This window comes from Xiphophorus maculatus, chromosome 8 (assembly GCF_002775205.1).
Source record: "Xiphophorus maculatus strain JP 163 A chromosome 8, X_maculatus-5.0-male, whole genome shotgun sequence".
NCBI lineage: Eukaryota > Metazoa > Chordata > Actinopteri > Cyprinodontiformes > Poeciliidae > Xiphophorus > Xiphophorus maculatus.
In genome coordinates this window covers 25,727,977-25,742,710 of record NC_036450.1, presented here as the reverse complement: position 1 = coordinate 25,742,710, position 14,734 = coordinate 25,727,977, and the positions used below count along the sequence as shown (strand labels likewise).

At 42.2% G+C, this 14,734-nt stretch overlaps 1 protein-coding gene across 1 annotated transcript in view; it reads left to right on the top strand.

The window, feature by feature from the left end:
• grk3 (G protein-coupled receptor kinase 3) overlaps positions 1 to 14,530 on the top strand; it is a 74,107-nt gene extending 59,577 nt beyond the window's left edge. The window contains exons 15-21 of the mRNA XM_023338119.1: positions 4,993 to 5,093; positions 5,925 to 5,991; positions 6,905 to 7,000; positions 8,478 to 8,640; positions 9,108 to 9,244; positions 9,861 to 9,974; positions 10,055 to 14,530. Of these exons, the coding sequence (XP_023193887.1) occupies positions 4,993 to 5,093; positions 5,925 to 5,991; positions 6,905 to 7,000; positions 8,478 to 8,640; positions 9,108 to 9,244; positions 9,861 to 9,974; positions 10,055 to 10,216 (840 nt within the window). The 3' untranslated portion in view covers positions 10,217 to 14,530. The remainder of the gene's footprint in view (positions 1 to 4,992; positions 5,094 to 5,924; positions 5,992 to 6,904; positions 7,001 to 8,477; positions 8,641 to 9,107; positions 9,245 to 9,860; positions 9,975 to 10,054) is intronic.
• Positions 14,531 to 14,734: the final 204 nt, after the last annotated feature.

The following is a 14,734-nucleotide window of genomic DNA, read 5'->3' as shown; positions in this document are numbered from 1 at the left end:
AGTTGCGTAATTGTGTTTTTCAACATTAATGGAATATGGACCAAGTTTTGTGCACATTTGTAATGAAAACACAGCTAATGAACGATCACTGGCCAGATTCATTGGCAGAAATCCTCAACCATCCATGATTTAAAGAACAATATGCGTGTGTGTGTGTGTGTGTGTGTGTGTAGCCTCTCAGAGGAATATGCTGCCGGGCCTTTTTGATGTCACGGGTCACGCTCAGGATGAATGACATCCATTGAGCCCACACTGTGACATATGTGCTCTCGCCCACCTATCCTGGCCTGCCTCCTCCTCTCCATTCACACTGAACTCTTGACGTGTCGAAGCATCGCGGCAGCTCTGCCTGCGCCAGCTGCTGCGCATCTGAAATACAACTCATCCCAGTGTCTAAGTCCAGCTGTGTTACTTGTAAGGAATGGGAAGAGGGAGCTGCACCCTTTCCCTTCTCTCTAGCAGAGCAAGGTCTCTAAACAGAGAAAGTCTAATCTTTCATATCACAATAAATCCAGATTAGGATTGGAATCCAGCCACTTAATCTGGTTTATCCTCTAATCCTAGTCTGGGTGTGTTACAGAGATGACCAGCAGTGGCTCTGTGAAAGACTGCAGTCCTGCTCTGAACGTCCAACTCGGTGCATGTTTGTGTTTATTCAGCATGATGAATGACCTGGTTGCATGAACTCAGAGGAAGCAGAGACCTGGGCAGAGATGGATGGAGCGGGTCCCGGACGCTGGCACCTCTGATCTCTCAAACATCTCCATGAAACGGCAGATAAAGGCTGTCAGCAGCAGACCAACACGCTGCTGCAGATGAGCTGTTGGGTGGAGGAGACAATCTGACTCCTCACTACCAGGTCGCAGCTCAGAGCAGTGCAGAAAGAAAATAAGTGACACTTTTTGTCTGTGGGACTGCGACATGTATTCTGGTTTTTGTAGCTTCTTTGACATAAACAGATGTTTGTGCAGGGTCGATCGGCTCAAAGAGTAGCTCTTATCTACTTCCATCATATGTCAATGTGCCCCCAAGTTGCCTACAGATCTGCTTATCGGTGTGTGACTTTGTGCGTGCTCACTGGGAGAAAAAAAGCTTTTAGTGGTCAGTAGGAGTGATTATACAAACATACAATTATTGTTTATTCGATTAGCAACACAAATCAGAACCTCACTTTTAATTGATTCAGTAAATTATTTTATGTAGCTTATTTGCCGAACTCTGTCGCCTCCGGAGTATAAGTGTGCAGTGGAGCGGAGACACCTGCAGTGAATCCAGTCTGACAGAGAGGCGGATGTACCAACAACGCCAGCCTCCCTGGCCTTTACCGGGACGTGGAGACGTAACTGTACCACAGCACATTATTCAATCATCTGATTGTTGAGTCGTTTCTCCAACTCCGGCCAGCTAATATCCAGAAAGTTTGACCCTTCATTCATGTCCGTCAGGAAGGATTAACAAAAATGAGGTCATGAAGAGAAAATAAAAAACAGTCCAGAGTGTTTATGCTCACTCTGGACTATAAATCTCAGGACCAGCTAAACTATAAAAAAAACCCCAGTGACTTGTAGTCCAAATATACTATAATTAAACAAATGAATAGGATTAGACCCTTCAGATGTTTAGTGGCATCACCTTCTTCGGGATCTCAGTACTTCACAGTGAGACGTCTACATTTGGTCGTTTTACTCTTCAGGAGAAACTGCTCAGGTTGTTTCAGGTTTCTGGGGTGCCATCTCCATCAAGGGGTTTTTAGGTTTTCCCACAGTTTAGGGCCCTCCAGCTTCCTGTCCTGTAACATTTACACAGCTCTGCTTTGACACACCTGGACCAAATAGTTAGGCCAATATCAGGACTTTATGCTGACGATTCAGCCCATTTATTTAGGTGCAAGGCACCAGGGATACAGCTGTCTGTGAGGACTGGAGCTCCAGACCGTGCCATAGATGTTCAGTAGTATTCAGATCTGGGCAGATCGCAGAGAACAAACTGTTCTGTAATAATTCATTCTCAGCCCTTCCTGACTGCTCCTAGCTGTGTGTGAGTTTTGGGTCATAATCTGTGACTGACACTGAGCTTTTTGACTCTGGACATAGTTTTGGCTCTTGGATGAGATTTAATTAGACCCTGTTCAGATCAAAGGTTCCCCTCACCAGATACAGCAAAGCATCTCCCAAACCAACCCAACTTGATTTCTGTGTCTCACTGTTGGTCTGGTGTACTGCTATAAACATCATTTCATAGAGCGGATGGGACTGACCATTGGGGAGACCGTGGAGCCCATCAGCACACATTCAGATGAATTCCAGTCTGAATTTATTTTTGTTTTTCTCATAGGAGAGGAACCTATTAATGCTCTTCTTAACCAAGAGGAACCTGGTTAGTTTTGGATGGTTTTCTTGGCTCTTCTTCCACCATCAACACTATCCACCTGATCAATGTAGGATTACGTTTCCCACTATAACCTTGAGAGTTTTGCTGCTTTCTCCTGATTCTCCTGTTGGCAGCTTTGGCCACAGAAACATGAAGCTGCTTGAAGTTGGTCTTGTTGCCCTTTCCTTTAACATGGATATCTAGAATCGTCTCTCTGAGCTCCTCAAACACAACTAGTCATTGCTTTCTCCGGTCCGGTCTCAGAATGGTGCACACAGTAATACAAATGTACCTAGTGGAAGTTTATCTCTGTAATGGCTGTGGGCGGGTCTATCGGTCAGCCTTCTTATTTCACAACTAAATTTGTCAGTTGCTGATTTTCAGACCTTTGTGGAGACAGATCAAATCAGTTTCTCAGCCCAAGTTTAAGGAATTCAGGGCTGATTTATCAGTTCACCTCTACTTGAAACATGAATGTAACTGCAGCACTAATAGTTTCTTTAGGGTACCAACAAACTGGTCAATACTAATTTAAAGCATCTTTGTAGAAAACAACAACAAAAAAATATTTCCTTACACTATGGTTGTAATTGTTTACTCTATCACAGACTAAAGTCAATCAGATTAGACAGATTGTTTTTATATGAATCATTTTCTGTAGAAGAAGCATTTATTTTAAAAAGTAAAAAGAGAACAAAGACATTTATCCACGTCTATAATTCATAGAACCTACAAGTATCAACACAGAGATGTGGCCAGCATAAATGGGGGATTTTGGTTTGTGAAGACGTCATCATCTATAAAGAACAACTCAGTCGATCAACCTCAACTCAGCGGCCCATTTAATTTCTTTAAAATGGAAACTGGATACCGTTATAACGGCTGTCCAAACAAATGTCCCGTTTAGAACGAAGATGCAGCTTGAACTTTGCAGTAATCCCATTTATCGTTTGATTTTGGGAATCCACTGTTGCATCTCTATAATCCACAGTAATGCTGGCTGAAGGATTAACTCTGCTCTAACACCTGTCTGACTCCCGAAGTGGGATAAAGAAAGATGTTGACAAAAATCAATGGAAGAAACACAAGCACAGCTGTTTGAGTTGAAACCAGATATTTACATACAGGCATATCCTTTTTGTCCCTCAGTGACATTAAATCAGAACATTTCCTCTTTTTATGCCAGCCAGGATTACTAAAGCTAACAAAGATATTCTTTGACAATATCTTTCTTTCTTCAAAGTGTGTACACTTACTGTAGGTATGTGTCTGAAGCAATTTAGCCAATCCCAGGAGATAATTTAATGTTGTTTAATCTTTTGAAAGCAACATCTTCTATGAGTGACATCATGGAAAAATGAACTGAAATCAGAACTGAACCTGAACCACAAGTCAGGTTCAGGTTCACTATTTCCAGATGCACAGTCATCTGTTCAATTGCAAGCTAGAGTGAATAAATTGGGACTATTCATCCATCTTTATCCAAGGAGAGCAGTTCTGTGTCCCAGAGATAATCTCAGGACATCAGACAGGAAGATAAAGCTAAGGCCTACTCCACACACAGCTGGATATCTGGGTAAATGGATACATTTTAATGTGTTTTGAAAAGTTTAATATCAATAAAAACAACTATTTCTAAAAACTCTGACCAAAGTGGAGATTTGAGAAAACTCTTATTTGTGTTCATGGGAAAGTGGAGATTGAGGGTCTCGTGCTTTACAGTCTGCAACAAATACTTCTTTTAGGATTGTGCTACACTGCCCTTATGGGTTTGGCATGTTTAAAACAACGCTGAGAGGCGGATTTGACGGGTTCATGTGGATGAAACCTTTTCTTAAACTGATCCCGTGTTCACGATCGTTTTTTAAACGATGTGGAGGAGATATTAATTTTTATACAGACATGTCTAAGAAGGCCTTAGGCACATATAGGTCTTAAAATGATCTTAAATGCTATAATCTCTTATAGTCCATACATACATGGTCTTGTACATCTGTAAATAAATATTATATCTCATAGATCACTTCTGGATAGTTGCAAACTACATCTCGTTGCTTGTACTTGTGATAGTTCAATGACAATAAAGTTGAATTCTAGTCTATTCTATTCTAACTCTGAAAGTTCTACCAAATAAGTAACAAAATGGATTAATGACAGTGAAGTTAATATTATGGAGTGTCCATCTGAAAGCCCTGACCTCATTCCCAGTGACAAAAACTTGAGAGCGCAAGGAGGCTTTGAAACCTGAAGGAATGGACCAGAATCATAGCAACCTGGAAGAAAACCTGGAACATTTGAGAAATCTTAACAGGCAGTTTAAAATGTATTGAGGAGATTTGTATACAATAAAAAAAAGAAAAAGAAAAAAAATCTTGCTATTGTGCCAGTTGTTAGAAATAAAGTTACCCAATTGACCTGCAACAGGAGAAGTTTATTCTGATTTAGTGGAAGACAATATGTGTAGGTAGCAAAGATTTATTCAAGAACACTGAGGTCTCCTTGGGAGCAGATGGCTTGATGTTTTTTTCTCAAAAAATGGTAATGGGTGCAAATGATGCTGGTTTATCTTGACATAATGTCCGACTGTGACGTGCCTTTCTGTCTCCTGTCTGTTCCCTGCAGAATGTGGAGCTCCCAGATTCGTTCACCCCGGAGCTCAAGGATCTGCTGGAGGGGTTGCTCCAAAGAGACGTGTCCAAGCGGCTCGGTTGCCAGGGCCGGGGGTACGACAAACACTCACATGAAATGTCTGTTCACATCAACGGCGATATCTAGATGGGCCCGGGGTGTCAAAACCTTTTTGTCGCATGGGCCAAAAACCTTCAGCTCAAAAATACTGACGGGCCAGAAAATATCATGTTGAAATCTAAAATCAACAAAAAAGTTCATTTTATTTCCCTATTCAGTAATAACCTAAACATGAACCATGTTAATTAAACAAATATTCACTTCTGTTTTTTTGTAGGAACCAGATTGTAGAGCCACAACTTCAAATGTTTTCTTTGTTAAATTAAAGCCATTCAAGGACTCGGTTGAAAAAGACTGAAAAATATTTTCTGTTTTCAGCAATAAAAACATTATCTAGTTCTGCCTTTATTCACTGTATCCAGCCAAGTTTCAATACATCAATTAACAGCGGATTTGGCTGCACCAAGGCGTGTGTAAGTCAGTGAGTCGATGTAGTTACCATGGCAATAGAAGAAAATCAGAAAGCTTGGAAAAGACGATCACTTTGTGTTGCATCTTTTGTAAGTAGATTTCAGTCACAAATGGCTGTGTTTACATTGTATCAAAGTGATTTATCTTTGAGACAACTTATCAAAGATAAATCAAAGATGTGATAAAACATTAACCAAACAGTGAGGGGCGTGCTCACTTTTGTGAAACGCTGAGATGAGTAGATGAGTCGTGGTGCACTGAGTGATGGGTGAAGTCAGTGCTGTCATTTTACATCAGGGCCTTTTACAGACCGGATGAAGCTGTCACAGACCGGCAATGTGGGCAACACTGCCACCTTGTGCTGAAATGAGGCATCTGTTGTGTCTCCCATCTAGAGCGCTAGAGGTGAAGGAGCATCAGTTTTTCAAAGGTATCGACTGGCAGCAGGTGTACCTGCAGAAGGTGAGTGAGCTCCGTCACGTTTCTGATGAGACCCAGGTTCATTCCCACTAAATATATGTGCGCTTTATGATTCTGGGTATTTTGTCCAGACATAATGTTTATCTAGGCCAGAGGTGTACAGACTTTATACTCTGTGGGCCAAACTTGCAAAATTGAAAGCACGTTCTCCTAAAAATAATAATAATAAATAAAAATAAAAAAACTTAGCAACAAATAGAAAAACTTTTTTTTGAAAGACTTTGGCATGTTTAGCCATGTTTGAGTCAAAAGTTGCTGGATTTGGTGACCTTATCTGTTATAATTTTCAAGTTCTTTTTGTTTGGTTTTGCTTTCATTTTGATAGAAGAAAATACATTTAGTAACTAACACTCTTTATTTAAGGACATATAAATTAAGCCAAGTTTATTTGTATAGCACATTTCAGCAACAAAGCTGTTCAAAATGCCTTGCATCATTAAAAACACCATGTAGTAACCAATTATGAAATGAGCAGCTAACATAACATCCTGTCAAACGTCACCAAGCAAATTCACATCAAATATACTGACCAATGCTCCAGTTATTATGAATCCAAGGCAGCTGTAAACTGGTGGGTTTTTTTTTTTTAGTTTTCTTGAAGTTTGCTCCAGATTGGAGGATCATAAGAACTGAATGCTTTACTAATCACTGATAACCTTCCAAAATGATGGAGCATGTCCATCTGCATCGATTCCGTTCGGTTTTCAGGGAGTCGCACTAAATTGCCTCAACTCTTATGTTCTGTTTGTAGCTCAGATCTGGTCAGGTGGATGTTTCTATGGTTACCACAGCACTACAGAGTTGTTGCTTTGTTGTTCCTCTTTCTCTCTGTGTCTTTCTTAGCGTTGTGTGATTGTTTCAGCTGACAGTTGTCCCTCTGTTCTCCGCCCTGCAGTACCCCCCTCCTTTAATCCCGCCCAGAGGAGAGGTGAATGCCGCGGACGCTTTTGACATCGGCTCATTTGATGAGGAGGACACCAAGGGCATCAAGGTAAAACAATTCCTGGAGCATCTGCACGCCTCATTTCTAATCCTCTTATCTTCCACTGCAGCTGCTGACAGGACTTTGAGTCTCCCATCGTTTTATATGTTTCAGAATCTCATCCTCCTAGCTTCACCTCAAGCAGATAGGTTGAAAAAAAAAAAAAAGGCCACTGCTACGTGCAACGGTCTCTGAAACCTGAAGAGTTCTCAATTAACTGGTGGAGTAAAGAGTTTATTCATTAGTGAGCTGCTAATCATGAAACTTACCAGAAATAACCTGTTCTGTGGCTTTGAGAAAGACACAAAAGATTTAGTCGAGATTTTCAGTGTAAAATTGGTGGAAATCTGAAAATGACCTGCTCAACGTTATCTGACTGAAGTGTTCATAGGATCCTTTTGTAGAAGAATTAGTGTATACATCACTTCATATAATTGGTAGTAGTAAGAAATATTTATTACTAATATTACCAATTAATAAATATGCTAATATTTCACAAATGAGCTATTAATCCAGTGATTTAGTTCATGTTTGTCCATTTTAGTCTTCTCTCTGTTTGAGGGGGTTCTAATGGAAACGGCAACCAAATTATAAATTCTTCATTTAAATTTCAACGTGTGTTTGAACAACTCTTTGTTCGGGGTAGAATCTTCCAGCTCAGATGGGGTTAGTCAAAGTATGTCAGATTGTAGAGTCAGTCTTCTTCAGACAGCCATCCTAATGCGCTGCGGTTGTTTTCCAAACACCAGGAGGCGCCCTTTCTCTATTGACTTTACATACAAACAAGCACTTAGTAAAGACTTTCTGAGCACCGCTGATGGGAAAGTTTATTTCAAATGTTGACCCCAGATTGAAGGGCGCCCTGGGTGGGGAGCCATGTAAAGAGCTGCCACAATAGTAGATATAAAACCTTTTATCTCAAATGTTTTGTGCATCAGATAATTTTCATATTCTCCAAATGAAAGACAACATATTTTTCTAAGCAAAGAAAAGAGTTCAGCTCCATAATAAATAATGACTGATTTAATATGATGTACTTTTTACATTTGAAGACCTGCAGTACCTAACAGTCATTAGCTCAATCACTTAATCAAGTTTATTTGTATAGAACATTTCAGCAACAAAGCAGTTCAAAGTGTTTTACATCATAAAAACACTTAAATAAAGTCATACAATCAACATACAGTCATCAATTGATAAACCATTAACAGACGTTGCATATTGTCAAGTGCCATCATAAATAAAACAGTGGTGATGACCTTTAATGCTAAGTCAGCAGGAAGTAAATCAGGTTTTTGTCCCTGCTAACCAAGCAAACCTATAGAGTTAACAGATAACTGTTAAAGACCAAGCTAGGTGCCGGAGGAAAGCAGCTGGGTTCAGAGTCTGATGAAGTGCTTGGCTCAGGCAGAGTCTCTGCTCTTTGTCTTTTTGTCCTGTTGTCATGGTGACATTGCTGCTCTGTCTTCTGTCCGTCTCACTGCAGCTGCTGGACAGCGACCAGGAGCTGTACAAGAACTTCCCTCTGGTCATATCGGAGCGCTGGCAGCAGGAGGTGGCTGAGACTGTGTACGAGGCCGTCAACCTGGACACGGACAAGATAGAGGTTCGCAAGAGGGCCAAGAACAAGCAGCTGGGCCACGAGGAGGGTAAGGCTGCCGGCCCGGAAACAGGCCCGTCACCATGACGATAAATTGTCCCCGAAATGATTGCGGTAAAGGATGATGTTGCTGTTTTCAAACCATTTTTATGTAACATAATGGTAATGATAAAATAATGCATAATACATCTTCTCCAAGATCAATAAACTTTATTTTCTACCAGATGTTTAACACTAAAACTGGAGGACATTTTATAGATCCAAAACAAATGAACAAAATAAAATGAATTATGAAATCTCTGTAACCAAAGGGGCCAGTTGAGGCCAAAGCATCAGACTGAAAACGTTTATCATCCAGTTTTAGGTAGATAAGAGAAGATCAGTCATGCAAATTGAAATTATTGAACCCATTTTAATTTATAATGCAAATAATTGATCTATTGCTTATTGTGACAGGCTTATCCAGAACACTTTGTGTCACCTTCTAACCGTGAGCGTGTATGTGTGTGTGCACAGACTATGCTTTTGGGAAGGACTGCATAATGCACGGCTACATGCTGAAGCTGGGCAACCCGTTCCTCACCCAGTGGCAGCGCCGCTACTTCTACCTGTTCCCCAACCGGGTGGAGTGGAGGGGAGAGGGCGAGTCGCGGGTGAGTGTGCAGACACATCGCGCTTCACTTTCCCACCGCCTGTCTGTTCCGTCTCTCTCTCTATGTGTGTGTGTGTGTGTGTGAAAATCTCGTTTGTCTCTTTGCTCGTTTGTCCCGTCTCACCTCTGAAGGAAAAGTGGCTAAAGACTTTAAAAATGGTAAAAGACAGGGTGAGTGTCTCTGCTGTCTGCTTCACCTCCCTGCTCTCCACCTGGCAGCACGTGTGTTTCCTCCTCTTCCTCCTGCTGCAGTTAGATGAAGAGCAGCCTTCCCTTAGTGCTCCCCAGGAGCTCACTCGTCCGTTTACACAACCTGTGGTGTCCCTAGACCAGTCCTAAGAAAAATCCTCAATACCAGTTCTGATTAGGGCTGAAACATTTAATCCGCTTCATTGTGATTAATCTGTTATTGACATAATCGGTGATCGGCCAGAAAACTGTAGTCGTTGCACCCTATTTAAAATCTTAATGTTTCATTAGGACCATGGATGGCAGTTCCAACAGAATGTAAGGAACTGGTTTGAGGCTAGGCATTCTGGAACCAATCGGCAAAGGCCTCAAAAAATTTCTGATGCTTCATGTTACCTCATGTGTTACTCATCGACTTTTTTTTACAGCAAAACCTGCTGACCATGGAGCAGATTGTGTCGGTGGAAGAGACGCAGGTTAAAGACAAGAAGTGCATCCTGCTGCGCATCAAAGGAGGGAAGCAGTTCGTCCTGCAGTGTGAGGTGAGTGGCTTCCTCGTTCCGTCCGTTCCAACCAGCGACGCTTCGAGCCCTGCTGACCCGTTCCGTTGCGTTTCCCTCAGAGCGACCCAGAGTTTGTGCAGTGGAAGAAGGAGCTGAACGAGGCGTTCACAGAGGCCCAGAAGCTGCTGCGCCGCGCGCCCAAGGTGATCGGGAAAGGCCGAGCCGCCGTGGTGGAGCTCTCCAAACCGCCGCTCACACACCGCAACAGCAACGGCCTGTGAATAAAAGGAGCACATACCTTTCTATATCTATACACGCACACGCCCTCACGCAAACATGTAGACACATACACTCTGCACACCACATCATTTCTGCAAGACATCGGCCCCAACTTCATGGCAACGCCTCGCAGTGTGTGCGGACCTGCCAGCCCCTTACCCACACACACACACACCCCCACGCCCCCCCCCACACACACACACACCATCAGAGGAGGTTCACCGGTTTCTTTTCCGTTTCATCCACGGGACTCTGCCAGTCACGGAGAGGAGAGGCGGGGCGGGGCGGACTGAAGGAGAGCAGAACCCTCTGCATGGATGTGACGAGGATTTGTCGGACTGGTCCTCCACCTTCCCCGGCTCTCCTTCATCCCCCCGCACCCTCAGGGTCACCCCTCCTCACTTGAACCGGATCTCCTGGAAGAATCTGAAAAACGACTGCGAAACGAAATGGAGTTTTAAGCGTCAGATACAGCAGGAGGTCCAATCAGAGAGAATTCCTCTTTCCCAGGCGATGCAGAAGGGGCGGGGCTACTGTGGGGAATGTAAAAACAAATCTGCTGCTCGACTGTATCCTGTCCCCCCGTACCTCTTACCACCAACCCCTCCTCTCAGTTACTGAAGTGTGCAAAGTGCCAACATGGATATTTTACTTGAGTCACCTGAGCGGCCGGTGGGAGCCCCCCGTCCCTCCGGACCCTCTCAGGGTGTTTGTTGGCGGGCGATTTATCATTCCAGTCCTGAAAAACAAGAGGACCAACAGACTCTTTTCAGATTGGCTCCTGTTTCCAGCCAGTTTCCATGGCGACCGAGATTCCATTGGCTGTCAAACAGCAACGGGTTGCCATGGGAACTGTGAAGACCAATGTACCTGAGGATGGGTAACCGTGGATGATGACGTGTGTAAGCCTCGCAGGAGGGGCGGGGCGTGTTCAGTGTATATAAACAACCCTTTCTCTGTGCATCCCATGTTTTGGTCCAGTGTGTTTGCATTGGCGGAGGACCTCTCTATCTGCCTGTCCAAAAGCCTCGCAAGGCTTTACCCCAACACAGGAGGACGGGGATGGTCTCTCTCTCTCTGCAGAGTGTGTGAGGGCGTAAGGTGTGTGTGGAAGAGCAGGTGTCGGTGCTGCGTTACCTCTGCTGGGCTGTTTCCAGACGATGCCATCACACAGACACACGCATTCTAGTGGCTTTGCAGGTTCAGCCAGTGTTTGTTGTCAGAGTGAGCACAAGTTGGACGAGGAGGAGCTGAAGCTGAGGGAAAGTTTTACAACCTTTGGTTTTCTTTTATTTTTCTGGCTTTTGCTCTTTGACCTCTGAAGGCGCCTGGAGGACCAATCCCAACCTGCTACACAGTCTGCCAATAACAACATATCCAGCTCTCAAGTATAGTCATAATATTGGGTTCAAGATTTTTAGCAATATTTTGGTAAAGCTACAAATTCCCTTCTTTGTTTTGTTTTCCACGGTGGTATGACAGTTTCGGTTTTAAGGAATTTGTAATTGGTTTAGAAAATATCAGTCCAGGTTTGACAAAATCGCTATGGTTTAATAAGAACCGCTATAGAAGTGAAAATGCTCCCTTTCTGGGATTTCACAGACAAAATAAAGGTATCAGAAATCGCATTGTGCAGAATTATCAGGTTTAGGTTCAGCCCAAGTATTGGACAAAAGAAAAAGAAATCCCACACTGTCCAGGCTACCTTAAAAAAGTGAAAAGCCATCTGTAAGAAGCATTAACATCTTATGGTGCTAGTAATGCTAAATTTACCAACGCTAGCCGCTGATGATGCTTGCAACTGATTATGCTAACTTTAACAACATTAGCCATTAATATTTCTTGTGGCGTCTGATGCTATCTCGAGCAACGCTGGGAGCTAATGACGCTCAACAATAATAATGCTAACTTTAACAGTATTAGCCACTAATGCTGCTTGTGGCTAATAATTCTAACTTTACCAATGTTAGCCTGCAATGTTGCTTGTGGTTAATGATGCTAATTTTAGCATCTTCAGCTCCTAACTTTACTCACATTAGCATCATTAGCAGCTAGCGGTTTTGCAGTTGCAATTTTCTATTGAGTTTCCAAAAGGCTTCCACATAAGCTATTTGAAAATGTCGCCAGCCTCTATAGTGCTGACAGCGAGCCAAAAAGAAGTCTTTCTTAGCCAACTCTATATCAGCACACTCAAGTACTACTTCCGTTCTCACTCCAAAATAAGAGTCTCCAACATACCAGAGTCTCATGTTTTGCTTAAATGAGGAGTATTCTGTTTTGACCAAATCTTGTGGCCAATAGTCAGATTTTTTTTTCCAGTAATTGAAAGCACCACAGTCATTCTGCTAATCCACTTGAGTGATAACACTCTTCGGTGTAGAAGTTGTTACACACCTGGTCAGTAATGCTGCTTTGTTGACTTGTTCAGTTTGTTTGTGCAAACCAACTGACTGAAGTAGAGCCTTTTCTCAAGTCCAACTGGGACGAAGTCAAAGTTAGACTTTTCACATTTCTGTAATTTTCATAAGCTGTATTCCATTTAAAAACATTCAATGTTGAAAAATGTTCACCTAATTTCGTTCCATTTTAGTATGCGTCAGCTGCATGTCCTAACTATATATAAGGCACAGGGAATCTTTTCTTTCTGAAATGCTGCACGCCGTTTTTAAAAGCTCCTTCAGTTTGACTTTACAGTTGCCATATCTGGAGCAAATGTGAGAGACGAAGCTAATTCAGCTCATCCAGTCAGCTTTAAATCATGTCACGTTTAAAGCAGAAAGCCGAACACATCAGCTGTCTGTTCAGCTCCCGTTCATTAGTGCGTTGTGTTTTTCATGACCCGGTTCGGTCGGGGCTGAAACATGTCGAGCACCGGGGCGTTTACGGGACGGGTTGTCGCACAGTCGCAGTGTTACAGGATGTGCAACGGAAGGAGAAATCTATTGTAATTTCAGGGTTTTTATTTTTTTATGCAGTACAATGTCCTTGTTGCAGAACTGTAATGCGAAAAGCTTCAGTAGAAAAAAGGGTTGATTTGCGTAAATAGCTTTTATTTTTTCATTTTTTTTGATAGCCTTTTTTCGTCAGGGGGAAATCTTATCACGTTGTAGAGATTTTTGCCACCTCTTAAGGTGTCTTTTATTTTTATAAACCAAAATGGTTTTTATTGTTTTCATTGAGAGTTATGTCATTGCACCTTTTTAGCCCAATGTGTTACTTACCAATTGTTAAATGTGCCAAATAACTTTTTATGTTGAAATTTTTGTTGTTGTTGTTGAAATGAAGGAGTGGAACTAACCGGAAGTTGGACGTTTGCTTCTCGTTACGGACGTGTCAGCATCCAAAACGATTGAAAGTCCACTCTCACAAACTTTTTAAGGAGGAGATTTTGTCAGAAGGGTACAAAACTGTGACCAAACGTTTCTCCACTGGTGTTTGTGTGTTGGCGTGTGTGTTTGTGTGTTCGGGTTGCCACGGGGGATTCTGAAAACACACACCGCCCGGTTCCGTGTACTTGTTCCTGAAAGTTTTTTCTCTCTCTCTCTCTCCACACTGTGTGTAAGTCGTGAGTATTGGGAGATACGTGAGGCTCATTAACGCCTCGTATCGCCATCCGGTGGACGTTTTACTTTCTTTCTACGTCACACACAGATTTCCCTCCCTCGGACACACGCTCAACACGATTTTAAAAAAGGACAGCATATAGGAAAAAATATATATATAGTATATATAAATATATGTGTATATGAAATGACAAAACGCTCTAGGTTTATTTAAAAGATTTAATGTAGAAAACAAAATGAACTTGTCGAGGGGAGGTCGGGGATGTTGATGTGAGTATAATTGTTTGTGGTGATGACTTCAGCTTGAATCTTGCACATAAAAAAAAAGACTTATTAGAGATATTGTACCTGCGAGTTCCAGATGATTATTTTTGTTCAGACACCAGACTCTGTGCTTTTTTTTTCATTTTTTTTTTCATATTTATTGTGTGCATGGGGAGCCGGGAGCCGACGTCTCTCCTCCACACGTCGGAGCTTTTGGGCCGAGGCTTACTGTAGAAAACCCCTCCAGTTTACACCCGTCTGAAACTCTTCTCGTCTTCACACGCCACAAACACAAATACTACTGCTTTTGGGTTATTCAAATTAAGGTAAAAGAAGAAAAAAAGAATACTGCTATCTGACTGATATTATTCAGTGAATATTCTAAAGTTTATTTTATTTCAACGATTCTTTTTGTTTTTGAGATAGAAAGTTGCGTGTTGGACTGCTTGTAAGAACAGTTCAAGAATAAAAACGACTTTTTCTGTGTTGCCTCTTGTCATGTTGCATTTATTTTGTATTTGACTCATTTGAAGTCTTTTTGTCTCATTTCCTCATAGTCCCCATGCCAACTAATCAACAAAAGGCCATGATGTTTGACCAAGGTCAAACATCATGGTGGGTCAGGTTGCCTTGCAGTGTCTGCGACAGATTTGCTCTCCAAGAGGTGGAAATTTTAACTTAATCTCAAATTTG